This window comes from Tupaia chinensis, unplaced genomic scaffold (genome assembly GCF_000334495.1).
Source record: "Tupaia chinensis unplaced genomic scaffold, TupChi_1.0 Scaffold000320_2, whole genome shotgun sequence".
Lineage (NCBI taxonomy): Eukaryota > Metazoa > Chordata > Mammalia > Scandentia > Tupaiidae > Tupaia > Tupaia belangeri.
In genome coordinates, this window is record NW_006159814.1 from 2402883 (window position 1) to 2417449 (window position 14567).

Below are 14567 nucleotides of genomic sequence, written 5' to 3' on the forward strand. Positions count from 1 at the left end.
GCTTGCTTTCTCACTCCCTCTTTCTCTCACTCTCTCTGTCTCTCTCTGGTCAAATTAAAAAATAAATGAATGATTAAATAATTATTAAAAAAAAATAAAAGGAAAGGAAGTATCCCTCCATGGAGCATGGTCACACCGTAGTCACTTCTCCATTTATCCCTCCTTTTGGGATTTTGGGCACACAAATACATAAACATGGCATTTTCTCAAGCTGCTAGGTCCAGGACTTGAATCATGTGGGTGGGCTGGCCAATATTTAGTGTGTGTGTTGTTTTATTTTTCCAGAGGATACATGTACCCACCAGAGAGAAGGCACCCTCATCCCCTCCCCCTAGTGGGGCATGGTCACTCCAAACCTTTTTCCTCTGTTTTCTCCTTTCTTCAGGGTTTTGGGCACACATATACATATGTCCGATGTGTTTTTCAAGCCTCTGGGACTGAGTTTCTTTTAGATTTTTGTCATAGGGTGCATGCAGTTACTGGAAAGTGAGAGGGGAAGTGAGAAATCATCCCCTTGGGGGATGGCCACACTGCAGTTCCTCTTCATTCTCCTCCACACACACACGCCCCTGACGTGATTCTTAAGCCACTAGGTCTAGTACTCTAACTGTGGTCGGCCATGTGGGAGTCGAGCACTCTAACCACCATGCCACCTGGGGCTGAGATTTTAACCACAGTTGACCATGTGGGATCCAACTTCCTATGCACACGACCTAACTAACTACTGCACTATTGGGCCAGCACAGTTAGTATGTTCTTACTGCTCAGAAATTTCATTATTATCCTCTATTTTCTACCTTGCAGAAAAGAATGAAATAGATAACATAGAGATATAGCTCACTTTTTCGTTGCCTCACTGAAATATTGGAGGTTTAGAATAACCTCCGATAAATTACCATAAAAGCCACTACCTATCTTGTCCTTCGGTCATATTTTATGACTGTTAGGTTTTTGATGGCCAAGCTAGTGGAAATAGCATGAAAGAAGGAAGAGTAGAAGAAATACCCAAACATAAATGTAGTACTTTTTTTTTTCCCTCTCACCGCATTTCAGTGTCTTTTCATGCTTGTTCTTTTGTCAGAGCAGATGTGGGCATAGATGTACATGTGGATTTTTTTTTTTTTTTTAATTTTTAGAGAGTTGGTTTTTTTTGTTTTTGTTTGTTTGTTTGTTTGTTTGCTATAGGGTGTGTATGTTCCCTGGAGAGACAGAGACAAACAAAGTGAGAAGCCCCCCTCTGGGGATGGTGGCCATACCACAGTCTCTCCTCCATTCCCCTCCCCGGATCTTGTGCATCGCACACACACACATGCCCAGCTTGAGTGTTGTTACTGGATCCAGGACTCAAACCCCAGTTGATTGCATGGGAGTCTAGCGATATAGCCATTGCACCATCTGTTGGTCCCCATGTAGATAATTTAATATATTGTTAAAAGCAACAACAATAACAAAAAACTGAAATGACCTATTCATTTCTCACCCAGTAATGAATGATCCTGAATATAACCTTCGGCTGAAACTGTCTCTGCCCTCAGCCATGGTTAATAATTCAAATGAGAAGGAGTTAGGAGGTGGGGGTAAAGAAACAGTGATATTGTGCTCCTAATTCTATGCATTTATTGTGATTTAAAAAGTAAGATATTTACCTCTTGTAGGATATTAATTAATATAGAATACAGTAATATTGCCTTTTGCACAGTGTGTTCATCACTCTCATTTCTATTTTATAGGAAAAGAATAATTTAGAGATAGATTTAAACTACAAGCTTAAGTCATTACAGCAGCGGTTAGAACAGGAGATGAATGAACACAAAGTAACCAAAGCACGTTTAACTGACAAGCATCAATCTATTGAAGAGGCAAAGTCTGTTGCAATGTGTGGTAAGTGGCAACTTTAATATTTTCTTCAACAATTGGTTTTAATTAATGCCTGTAAACATTTGTTTTTGATCAGGATTTTATTTTATAGTACTGTAAGTCATAGAAAGTATAATCCTAGGGAATTAAAAATGATAAATTTTAAAGCAATCTTCCTTTTTTTATATGAAATTTTTTACCTTTTATTGCTCTCAGTCTGCTTACCTCTATTTCTTATAAAAATTAGTGGACTCTCTTTTCTCCTAGTTTTTCAGCCTTTCCCTTGACTTTTTTCCTGACTGTTAATTCATCTGCTTTCTTGCTTTGTACAATTTTCTCATTCCTTTGTATTCCCACTATATCGTGCCTCTAAACACTACTCTAGTTCACCTAATCATTTTCTTCATTTCAAATAGTACTTTATGTGGGTGTTGGTCATTTCATTATTTATCACTCCAGTTTTAAGTAAACTTTTCTTCTATTCTACAAGAAATAATGCAAGCATAGTCGTGAACTCCTCAGATCTAGTTGTTTTGATCAATTTATTCCTCTTCTTTAGCCATCTTCATTATCTTTCTTCGCATCTTAGAGTAGATTGATCCCCTTCCGAAGACTAGGGGACTCAGATCTAATTTCTTGTCTTATCTAAACATTACCTCTTTTTCTCTTCTTTATTCTCAACCTTTTCTCTTCCACTGGCTTCTTTCTTGTTGTGGGCATGTAGAAGTTTCTCTCATCTTAAAAATAATAGACAAACCCTTGTGGCAACATGTGATCCTTATTAATTACTATTGTTTTCTTCCATCCCTTTTACAATAGCCACCTCTTTTTTTAGTTTTCTTTTTTTCCCCCCAAGTTTGTTATAAGGTGCACATGCTGGCTGGTGAGAGACAGAGAGAGAGAAAGTGAGAAAGCATCTCCTGAGGGAATGGCCACATTGCAGTCCCTTTTTTATCCATTCTCTCAGGGTTTTAGGCATGCATACTCATCCAATGTGCCCACCATGTTTCTCAAGCTGCCAAGTCTGGGATGAAAGCCCTGTGGGATCCAGCCACCTTACCACCATGCCACTTGACTGGCCCTACAATAACCACCTTATTAAAAAAAGTCTTCCTTTTCTTCACCTTTTAGTCATGCTTAATCTAATATAATCTGGATGTGTCACTTGGCACCTTAAATTTATTTTTTCAGAGGGAAACTATGTCCTGCCTGACCCACCTGCCCTCATTCTTCATTCTCATTAACCTGATTAATGGCCATCTGTGTACTTATGAATCTGCACTTTGGAATCAAACATACACTTTTACTCTTAAACATACTAGGTTTATTTAATTTTTTCTGCTTTCTTTCTCTCTTTCTTTCTTCTTTCTTTCTTTCTTTTAGGTGTTTGCCATCTCGTGTGCTTGCGAGAGAGACACGGATAGAGGGAATATAAGAAATACCCCATGGGTATGACCACACCACAATCCCCTCTCCTCCCAGAACTCTGGGCACACACGCACATATAATCACTATTATTTTCAAACCACTGGATCTGGGACTTGAACTATGGTCAGCATATGAGAATCTAGCACTCTAACCACCATGCCACCAGCTGGCCCCTCTAGGTTTATTTCTTTTTAATAGTTGAGAAAATGCATGTAAGGTGTCTGTACATAGAAAGCTTTCAGTATTTGGTAGGTATTTTCATAATGATGGTGGTATTATTCAGCATCTGGGAATATGGGACTTATTCAGGAGTTCTACTTCCAAATTATATATACAGTGTAGTCCTGTTCCCATTTTAGTTCATGATAACATTGTTGCTTTGCTTGATCTTTTGCAGTACAATTATTTTAACTCTGCCAAGAGTTGTTCTTCTCATCAGGTTATTCTCACTTAAGTTGGAATGACTTTTTAAAGTTCAGCTCTTATTGTGTTGATCCTTCTTAAAATCTTTTAATGGCTTTTCATTGTTTGCGAGGTACATTCAAATTTCTTACAATGTACAGAATCCTTAAGTTGGCATCTACCTATCTTTATAATCTTACTGTTCTGCACTTCCTTACATCTGCCCTGTGTTTCAACCAAATTAAATACCTTTAGTTCTTTCATATATGTTCATTATTGGCTGTGTACCCTATGTTTCAGCCATATCAAACTACTTTTAATTATTTCATATATGTTAATTTTTGGCTGCTGTGACAGGCAACACAGAAGTGGGAATATAACAAAGAATAAGATGTTTCTTTTAGAGAGTACAGGAAATGCATTCTAGGCAGAAGAAATAGTAAGTTGCATGAGTTAGAGTTCCTTTTATAGTCTTAAGCCTCATGAAACTTTTCTGGAACAATGCAGAGACTAATAAACACTCTTGTCTTTGTGCTTTTACCTGACATTCCATTTTCTCATTTGTCACTGCACTTCCTTTCACTTTTGGTCTGAAAATGGTACAGAATAATCTCATTTCATTGGAAAAAGGCTGGATTTAGAAGGTTTTATTTTCTCACTTTATCATATTTTATAGCTCCCTTTCTTTAGAGATTCCCACTATAAATAACTCAAATGATCTTAGAACTTCTATAATTAATAACTATTAGAGTCTGGGATAGAAACAATACAGACAATTGAAACCAGTTTACAGTTCCTGTAAAGTAAAACGTGTTAAAATACTTTTTTTATAAAACATTTGTTTGTAACATTTTGCTTTTACAGAGATGGAAAAAAAACTGAAGGAAGAGAGAGAAGCTCGAGAAAAGGCTGAAAACAGGGTTGTTCAGATTGAGAAACAGTGTTCCATGCTAGATGTTGATCTGAAACAGTCTCAGCAGAAGCTGGAGCATTTAACAGAAAATAAAGAAAGGATGGAGGATGAAGTAAGAATTAGTACTGAATTTGTTCATCTTTTGAAAGAGAAACAATAAGCCATATAATTTTAAACCATGAAGGAGATTTGAATGAAATAATCCACTGTAACAGTGTCTGTGCTTAACAATATGGTCGTTCTAGGACCTAGAATTTTTATCTTCAAATAGTTATTGAACATTCACTCTGTAGTGTAGATACCATTTCGCACTATAGTGGTACAGCTATATTGAAATGTTATAGCTCTTCCCCTGAAGAAATTGCTCTAAAAATAAAACAACAACAAAAACTTCTATATTTAAAAAAATCTTAGAATCCCAATCCCTTGCTCTTTTTTTTTTTTTAAATTATTTATTTTAGTTTTATTTATTCATTCATTTATTTAAATTTGACCAGAGAGAGACACAGAGAGGTAGAAAGAGAAAGTGAGAAAGCAAGCCACCAGGTCCGGGACTTGAATCATGGATAGCCATGTGGGAGGTTCCAGGGCTTTAGCAACCATGCCACCTGCTGGCCCCAGGAGCATTGCTCTTAGATTTCAAAAACAAATATTAAGCTGCACTCTTAGGTTGAACTGGCTTAGGTTGATGGAAAGCAAGGGTACACATTTATAAAGCAGTTAATAAAAAGATAAAATTACATTATATCCTGGTGGTTACTATATGTATTTTAGAAATTATTTCTAAAACTGCAAGTAAGAAAGCCTTCACAAAGAGGAATAGGACGTTATGTAGATTTTAAAGGTTGTGTAGATAGATCATTTGAGAATCAGAACCTGACTTGGTAGAGGGAATATTATCAATAAAAATGCATGAAAGAGAACTGAGTGGGGGGAACCAGCAGTTAGCGTAATGGCTATGTCGCTGGACTCCCACGTAGTCGACCGCGGTTCGCGTCCCAGACCCGGTGGCTTAAAACTCACACTGGGCGCGTGTGTGTGTGCCCAAGATCCCGAGAGGAGAATGGAGGAGAAGAGATTGCGGTGTGACCATCCCCCCTGGGGGGTGATTTCTCGCTTTCTGTCTCTATGTCTCTCTCTGTCTGGCGAGCGCACGCGCCCTATAGTGAAAACCTCTCCAAAAAAAAAAAAGAGAGAGAGAGCGAACTGAGTGAGTAAGAAGATGGGTTAGTAAGGGATTAAAAGGAGCTTAATCCCACCAGAGAAGATGGAGAAATGTTGAACAGTCATGGGAGAAACTTACTAAAAAAAAAGATACTCTTTAAAACTTTCATGGGAGCTATACAGAATACTCTTTTAGGAAAATTATTCTGGTAGTGGTGTATAGAATAGACTAGAAAGAAGAGAGATTAGAAATACCTATGAGAGTTAGCTCACAGGAGAACTGTATATTGTAAATTTGAAAGATAATATTCAAATGTTTTAAAACATGATTTTTGATCACCTGATAATTGCCTGGGTTTGCACTAGGAGTTGGGGTTACCGAAGTGAATAGAACAGATACGGTTTTGCCTTTTTTTTGTAATTTACATCCTAGAAGGAAAGGTAGATATAGTAACTACAAGCGTGACAAATAAGTAGAAAGGACATACAGTGTACCACCGTAGGAATATATGACAACCACACCTGGGAGTTAAGCCCTCACTTAAGGGTATGACATTTTAGTTGAGAGCTGAAGAATGAATAAATGAAGAGGGAAAAAGAATATCATGTGAAAGAGCAGATCATGAAGGACATTGTAAGTCGCTTTAAGACTTTTGAGTTAATTGGTCCCAACACCTAGTAAGTACTTTGTAATTTGTTGCATTGGGTTAAATATACATTCAATTTGTTTGATAAATTTTGGAGGGTTATAGACTAGAACACATAAATGTGAATGAATGGGTAAGTTTAAATACCCCTTTGGAAGGCGCCTCTCCAAAAATGACTTTTATAATCACTTTATACACCAAAATTTCCATGCTGCTTGGGGCAGGAAGAAATAAGGGTTTTTGTTTGTTTGTTTGTTTATTTTTCTATGCGATCTCATGACATTCAGGAATGAATTTGGCTTAATAGTAATTCTGTAATTATAAACACAGAACAATGGAGACTCTTCAGAATGCTAATATTACCTATTAGTATAAGGAATTAAAATATACTTGATATTAATATTCTTTCAAGTAATGTCTAATAAATTATTAAAGAGATTTTAAAAGCCTGATTATTTTTCTCATTCATAGGTTAAGAATCTAACCCTACAACTAGAGCAAGAATCAAATAAGCGACTATTGTTTCAGAATGAATTGAAGACTCAAGCATCTGAGACAGACAGTTTAAAAGGTTTAGAAAAGCAAATGAAGCAGGAAATAAATACTTTACTGGAAGCAAAAAGATTATTAGAATTTGAGTTAGCTCAGCTTACAAAGTAAGTCCTGAAAATAACATAATGATTTTTTGTTTCTTTGTGTTCAGCTTTGTCTTATGCGTTCAGTATTTTATGTGTGTACAGATTGTGTACTTAGAGTTTGTGAAAGGAAGACAAAAAATCTTGTAGAAATAAAAGAATTTACTTGTGGGGCAGGCAGGTGGCATGGTGGTTAAGGGCGCTGGAATCCCACATGACTAACCATGGTTCTAGTCCTGGACCTGGCAGCTTGCTTCCTCACTTTCTCTCTCTCTCTCGCCCTCTCTCTCTCTGTCCCTGTCTGGTTAAATTAAAATAAATAAAGTTAAATAAAATAATTCTTTTAAAAAAAAGAATTTACTTGTAAAGAAGGTTTGTAATAGAGTTCAGGCTTTGGAAGGACAGGCTTACTAAATTAAAAATACAAATTGTCTAAAGAAAAAAGGATTATTAAGGCAGCTGGCAGTATATGATGCAAAAATCACAATTTTCTCATACGTTTTTCTTATCTACTAAAGTAACTATATTTATTCAGACTAGAATTACAAAATCCAGGATAAATTACTTTTTTTTAAAAAGCTGTAATAATACCTGGACCAGCAGGTGGCATGGAAGTTAAGAGAACTGTATCCCACCCACATAACTGACTCCACGGTCTGAGCTACAACCTACTATCTTGAAAATCACACTGGGTGTGTGTACATGTGTGTCCAAAATCCAAAGAGGAGAATGGAGGAGAAGGATTTCAGCATGGCCATCCCCCATGGAGCATGATTTCTTACTTTCTCTCTCTCTCTCTCTTCCCAGCGAGTACATGGCCCCTGTAGCACACACTAAAAAAAAACTGTAATACTTTACAGAAAATGCTCAAGGTTTCTATTAGACACAATGATGTTTTGAAGGGTTTTTTGTTGTTTTATCAGTTTCTTTGGTTCATTTCAGAATGCAAAGTATTTTTTAAATTTTTCTATTACTTTTTATTTATTTATTTTTTGGAGACGTTTTTGCTATAGGATGCATGCACTCACCGGAGAGTGAGACAGAAAGTGAGAAATCACCTTCTCGGGGCATGGCCACGCCACAATCCCTTCTCTATTTCTCCTCCATTCTCCTCTCAGTATCTTGGGTACGCACGTACACACATGCGCCCGGCGTGAGTTTAAGCCACTGGATCCGGGACTCAAACCGCAGTCGACTACATGGGAGTCCAGCAACATAGTCATTACGCCAACTACTGGCCCCTATTTTTCTATTATTCTTGAGATGTGATGTGCCTGCTGCCTTGAAATAGAGACAAAGCAAGTTGTCAGTTTTGCTTTCATAATTTAGATAGGTATATCCTATGCCTAGTCATGCATATTTTTAAAAGTTTTGCCAGAGGATATATGTGCTTGCCAGAAAGGGACATAGAGAGAGACAGAGAAAATTGGAAAGCACCCACATGGGAGATGTCACTCTGAATTCCCTTGTATTCCATTTGTTCCCTCTTTTAGGATTTTGGCCACACTTGCATCTGGTATGTTTCTCAAGCTAAGTCCAGAACTTGGACTATACAGTCGGTCGTGTGGGATGCATCTACCATAAATACCATGCTATTGGCTAGCCCAGAGTCATACTTCTTATTGCCTGCAAATTTGTTTAATAATTTCCCTTGACAGCTTCATTTATAACATATAGTGATTTTTGGATAAAATTGCAGTTTTGGTCAACCTGGATTTATTTTGGTGAAATTCTTTTCCATTTTTACCAAGTAATGTACTTTCTCTTTTCTCCCAGAAAACTTACAGTGAGCGTTCAACAACAGTTGTTATGAACTTTAATTTTTTTATTTTTTCTTAATTTGCTAGTGGGCACATGTGCTTGCTAGAGGCAGAGAGGAGAAGTAAGAAAGCACTTTCCATGAGTGATGGTCGCACAGTAATCCTTTCTCTATTTACCCTTTCCTGATTGGGGGCACACATACACATGTGCCCAGCACATTTTTCAAGCTGCTGGGTCCAGGACTTGAAACATACTGTCAGCCATGTAGGATCCAGCCACCTGAACCACCACCCCACTGGCTGGCCCTGTTGTGTACTTTCTATCAGTCACATGCCTTATTAGATACTGCAAGTGCAAAGCTGTTACTGTGTAATATGAAATTACGTCCAGTATGTACAATCATGTCAATTAATATTTTTAAATTACCTTGAGCATATGTGTTTAAAGTATATATGAACCATAAATGAATTTCATGCCAATTTAGGCTTGGGTCCCATATCTAAGATATCTCATTATGTATATGCAAATATTCCAAATTCAAAAAAAAAAAACCTCGAAAACATTTCTAGTCCTAAGTGTTTCACATAAGGGATACTCAACTTGTTGTCTCTTTATCTGTTTTCCTTTTTCTTTGTCATCTTATTGTTCTTATTTTCCCTTATTTCTCAATGGACTGTTCACTTCCACCACCCCCTTCTTACGCTTAATTGGCTATAATATGTAGTACTGACTTTATAAGTATTTTCATGGCCCTTTTTTGTTTACTTGCTACATAAGACAGATGGTGTAGTGGTGAAAGTGCTGGACTCCCGCATGGTCAATGACGGTTTTGCTCCTAGACCCTGTGACTTGAAACTCATGCCAGGTGTCTGTGTGTGTGTGCATGCCCCAGATCCTGAGAGGACAATGGAGGAGGATGGATTGGCCATCTCCCCTGGGGGGGTGCTTTCATGCTTTCTGTCTCTCTGTCTGTGGTGAGCACACGCACCCTATAGCAAAAATCTCTCAAAAAATAAAATAAGGGAACCAGCAGTTAGCGTAATGGCTATGTTGCTGGACTCCCACGTAGTCGACCGCGGTTCGTGTCCCAGACCCGGTGGCTTAAACTCACGCCAGGCGCGTGTGCATGCGTGCCCAAGATCCCAAGAGGAGAATGGGGGAGAAGGGATTGTGGTGTGACCAGCCCCCCTGGGGGGGGTGATTTCTCGCTTTCTGTCTCTATGTCTGTCTCTGTCTGTCTGGCGAGCGCACACCCCTATAGCGAAAACCTCTCCAAAAAAATAAAAGATAAAAATAATAAAATAATAAAATACACTGCTACGACTTCTTTTTATCTGTAAGAATTTACTAGAAAAAGCAATTTCAATTATATTTTTGTAGTTTGGACAAATCATAATCAATATTCTCCTGAAAGTGACTCTCACTATAAAGCAGTTCCCTCTCTTTTACATAGCAGCATCTTATAAGGAGCTGTATAGAACCAGACAGTATTTTATGGCCTGACCAAATTTGTTATTAAACTGTATAATGAAGTATGTTTTTTAAAAACAAAGGTCATTTTAGTTAACCCTTTTTATTTTAGCAACTTTAATAAGCCTATAGGAGCACTTGTTTACTGTTTTTCCTTATATTTGAAGACAATATAGAGGAAACGAAGGGCAGATGCGGGAGCTACAAGACCAGCTTGAAGCTGAGCAGTATTTCTCGGTAAGTGAGGATTTTCTTTTTTTTTTTTTTTTTAAGAATTACTTTATTTAACTTAATTTATTAATTTACTTCATTTGACCAGAGAGGGAGGACAGAGCGAGAGCAAGAGAGAGCGAGCGAAATAGAGAAAATGAGAAAGCAAGCCTCCAGGCCTGGGTCTTGGTCATCCATGTGGGAGTATAACACACTTAACCACCATACCACCTGCTGGGCCCAGTGAGAATCATTTTTAACATACAGACTGTTTTAAAGTCTGACTTGAAACAAGGGATTTAGATTATTTTATGTAAAATATGAATCTTTTTAAAATGACTATGAAGAAATTTTTCTCCTCCTTTTTAAAAACAAATATGCCAGGGGACCAGCAGGTGGCATAGTGGTTAAGGTGTGAACTCCCACATGACCAACTGCATTTTGACTCCTGGACCCAGTGGCTTAGAATTCATGCCGGGTGTGAGTGCATGTGTGCCTAAAGTTTCAAGAAGAGAATGGAGGAGAAGGAATTGCAGTGTGGCTATCTCTGTCAGGGATGACTTCCCACTTTTTCTCTCTCTGTCTTACTCTGTCTCTGGAGAGCACACACACCCTATAAGAAAAATCTCTCTTTAAAAAAAAAAAAAATTGCCAGAGGGCATGTGTGCTCAGAAGAAAGAAGAAGAGAGAGAATGAACCCTCCACGGGGAATGGTCTCTCTTCAATCCCTCCTCCATCTCTCCCTCTTTTTGGGATTTTGCACACATACACACGTGCCTGACTAAGGCACGTGTTTTTCAAGCCACCAAAACTGGGATTCAAACTGTAGAGTTGGCCATGTGGCATTCAGCTTCTTAGCCAGTAGATCACAGGCTGGCCCATTTTTCCTCCTTTTAATCCCAATCTCTACATTTCATTTTTGAACTTAGTTTATGGCCTATTTAGGTTATGAAGAAATTACAGTTTTTGTGTAAATGATCTCAGAGTTGCCATAAGACTTTAAGGGTTCTGCTTGCCTGTTTGTAAGCTTGAGTGGTTTAAAGTGCCAGTATAATTGGGGAACCATCAGTTAGCGTAATGGCTATGTCGCTGGACTCCCATGTAGTAGACCGTGGTTCACATCCCGGACCCGGTGGCTTAAAACTCAGGACGGGCACATGTGCATGCGTGCCCAAGATCCTGAGAGGAGAACGGAGGAGAAGGGATTGCGGCCTGGCCATCCCCCTGGGGGAGGTGATTTCTCACTTTCTGTCTCTCTGTCTCTCGCTGTCTGTCTGGCGAGCGCATGTGCCCTATAGCGAAAACCTCTCCAAAAAAAAAAAAAGTGCCAGTATTATTACTTATGGCCCATGTATACACATTATAGAATTGTAGGTATAAATAGTATTTAAGAAATTTTTCCTCTTAGCTCTGTATTCACTTTTTGCATTGTTTGGCTATTTCTTCATAGATGTCATTCTCTTAGGTCAAACTATTGCTATAAGTCAAATTATTTTTACTACTACTAGTGATGAACATTTAGAACTAATGCTTTGAGTCCTTATTGAAGCTTTTGAATGTTTTTGTTTCTTTTGATTGCCAAGCTTATGCTCTGCCATTTCATTTCATCTTAACATTTATCCCATGCTGCTCTGTTAGGATTGCCCTGACAGCTACCTGTAAGCTTTATAGTCCTATTAATCCACTATATATACTTACTTTTATGATTTGTTTTGCAGACACTTTATAAAACCCAAGTAAAGGAACTTAAAGAAGAAATTGAAGAAAAAAACAGAGAAAATTTAAAGAAGATACAGGAACTACAAAATGAAAAGTATGTACATTTTATGATAGAACAAGAATCAGTACTACAGAGCATTCTTTTTTTTTTTTTAAGAGAAATTTTTACTATAGGATGTTTGTGTTCGCCAGAGAGATGCACACATACACACGTGCCTGACTAAGGCACGTGTTTTTCAAGCCACCAAAACTGGGATTCAAACTGTAGAGTTGGCCATGTGGCATTCAGCTTCTTAGCCAGTAGATCACAGGCTGGCCCATTTTTCCTCCTTTTAATCCCAATCTCTACATTTCATTTTTGAACTTAGTTTATGGCCTATTTAGGTTATGAAGAAATTACAGTTTTTGTGTAAATGATCTCAGAGTTGCCATAAGACTTTAAGGGTTCTGCTTGCCTGTTTGTAAGCTTGAGTGGTTTAAAGTGCCAGTATAATTGGGGAACCATCAGTTAGCGTAATGGCTATGTCGCTGGACTCCCATGTAGTAGACCGTGGTTCACATCCCGGACCCGGTGGCTTAAAACTCAGGACGGGCACATGTGCATGCGTGCCCAAGATCCTGAGAGGAGAACGGAGGAGAAGGGATTGCGGCCTGGCCATCCCCCTGGGGGAGGTGATTTCTCACTTTCTGTCTCTCTGTCTCTCGCTGTCTGTCTGGCGAGCGCATGTGCCCTATAGCGAAAACCTCTCCAAAAAAAAAAAAAGTGCCAGTATTATTACTTATGGCCCATGTATACACATTATAGAATTGTAGGTATAAATAGTATTTAAGAAATTTTTCCTCTTAGCTCTGTATTCACTTTTTGCATTGTTTGGCTATTTCTTCATAGATGTCATTCTCTTAGGTCAAACTATTGCTATAAGTCAAATTATTTTTACTACTACTAGTGATGAACATTTAGAACTAATGCTTTGAGTCCTTATTGAAGCTTTTGAATGTTTTTGTTTCTTTTGATTGCCAAGCTTATGCTCTGCCATTTCATTTCATCTTAACATTTATCCCATGCTGCTCTGTTAGGATTGCCCTGACAGCTACCTGTAAGCTTTATAGTCCTATTAATCCACTATATATACTTACTTTTATGTTTGTTTTGCAGACACTTTATAAAACCCAAGTAAAGGAACTTAAAGAAGAAATTGAAGAAAAAAACAGAGAAAATTTAAAGAAGATACAGGAACTACAAAATGAAAAGTATGTACATTTTATGATAGAACAAGAATCAGTACTACAGAGCATTCTTTTTTTTTTTTTAAGAGAAATTTTTACTATAGGATGTTTGTGTTCGCCAGAGAGACAGAGAGACAGAGAGATAGAAACCAACAAATCACCCCCGAGGGGCGATGGCCACCCTACAGTCCCTTCTTATCCAGTCTCCTTCTTGGGATTTTGGGCATATATGCACACATGCCCAGAGTGGGTTTTAAGCTACTAGGGAAGGGACTTTGACTACTGGGAGTCCAGCAACATAACCATTACGCCATCTGCTGGTCCCTGTACTACAAGGTATTCTTAAATTTAAATGTGAAGATAGTAAGTAGGAGTGTCATTACTTTGATAGGAATGGTATAGCACATTTTGAATCAATTCAAAAATAATTACGCTTGTCTGAAATTTACTTTTATTGTGAAGAAATAGTGTAACAAATAAAAACTAACATTTGCATAAAGATTCACTAAACTGAGAATAAACGATTTCACAGTAAATTGGTCTCAAAGGTTTTTCGATCTTCAAACATCCATTTGTATGTAAATAATTCATACTGCTTTTGAATCATTACCTTAGGTTTGATAAAGGTGTCAATATTCATGATCTTTCTGTTTATGTAGAACGCAGGTTAATTTCTATTACATTTGTGCTTAGGGCCTTAGAAATCTATTTAAATATAGCAGCCTCACTTTGGAATTCAAGTAACAGGCCGAAAAAGATAGTGACTCCTTGAGCTGGAGTCTTGTAGCATTAGTTTCAGAAAGACACTGAAATGTATTTTCTAACATTGTTTATATTCTCTTCTCATTTAACCTCCTTTGAAAGTACTAAACATTTTTAACTGTTTTGTTATTAAAGCAAATATAGAAGACTGCAAAACAAATGCAGTTTTATGAGAAATATCATTATAACCACCATCCATGAAAAAGATAAAACCTTGCTATCTATTACTTCAGAAGCCCACTAATCCCACCCCCTAATCATGTCTTCTTTCTTCCTGACCACAAGAATAATTACTATCCGGACACCACTTACTTGTTGAAGAAACGATCTTTTGTCCTAAAGAGTTTCACTACATTTCTTTTCTTTTCTTTC

General features: G+C 37.7%; 1 protein-coding gene across 1 annotated transcript in view; it reads left to right on the forward strand.

Annotated features, from left to right (window-relative positions):
• The window catches only part of ROCK1 (Rho associated coiled-coil containing protein kinase 1), a 175404-nt gene that overhangs the window by 127282 nt on the left and 33555 nt on the right, over positions 1–14567 (forward strand). Inside the window, 5 exon segments of the mRNA XM_014588990.2 lie at positions 1731–1881; positions 4552–4712; positions 6883–7067; positions 10445–10514; positions 12206–12300. Of these exon segments, the coding sequence (XP_014444476.1) occupies positions 1731–1881; positions 4552–4712; positions 6883–7067; positions 10445–10514; positions 12206–12300 (662 nt within the window).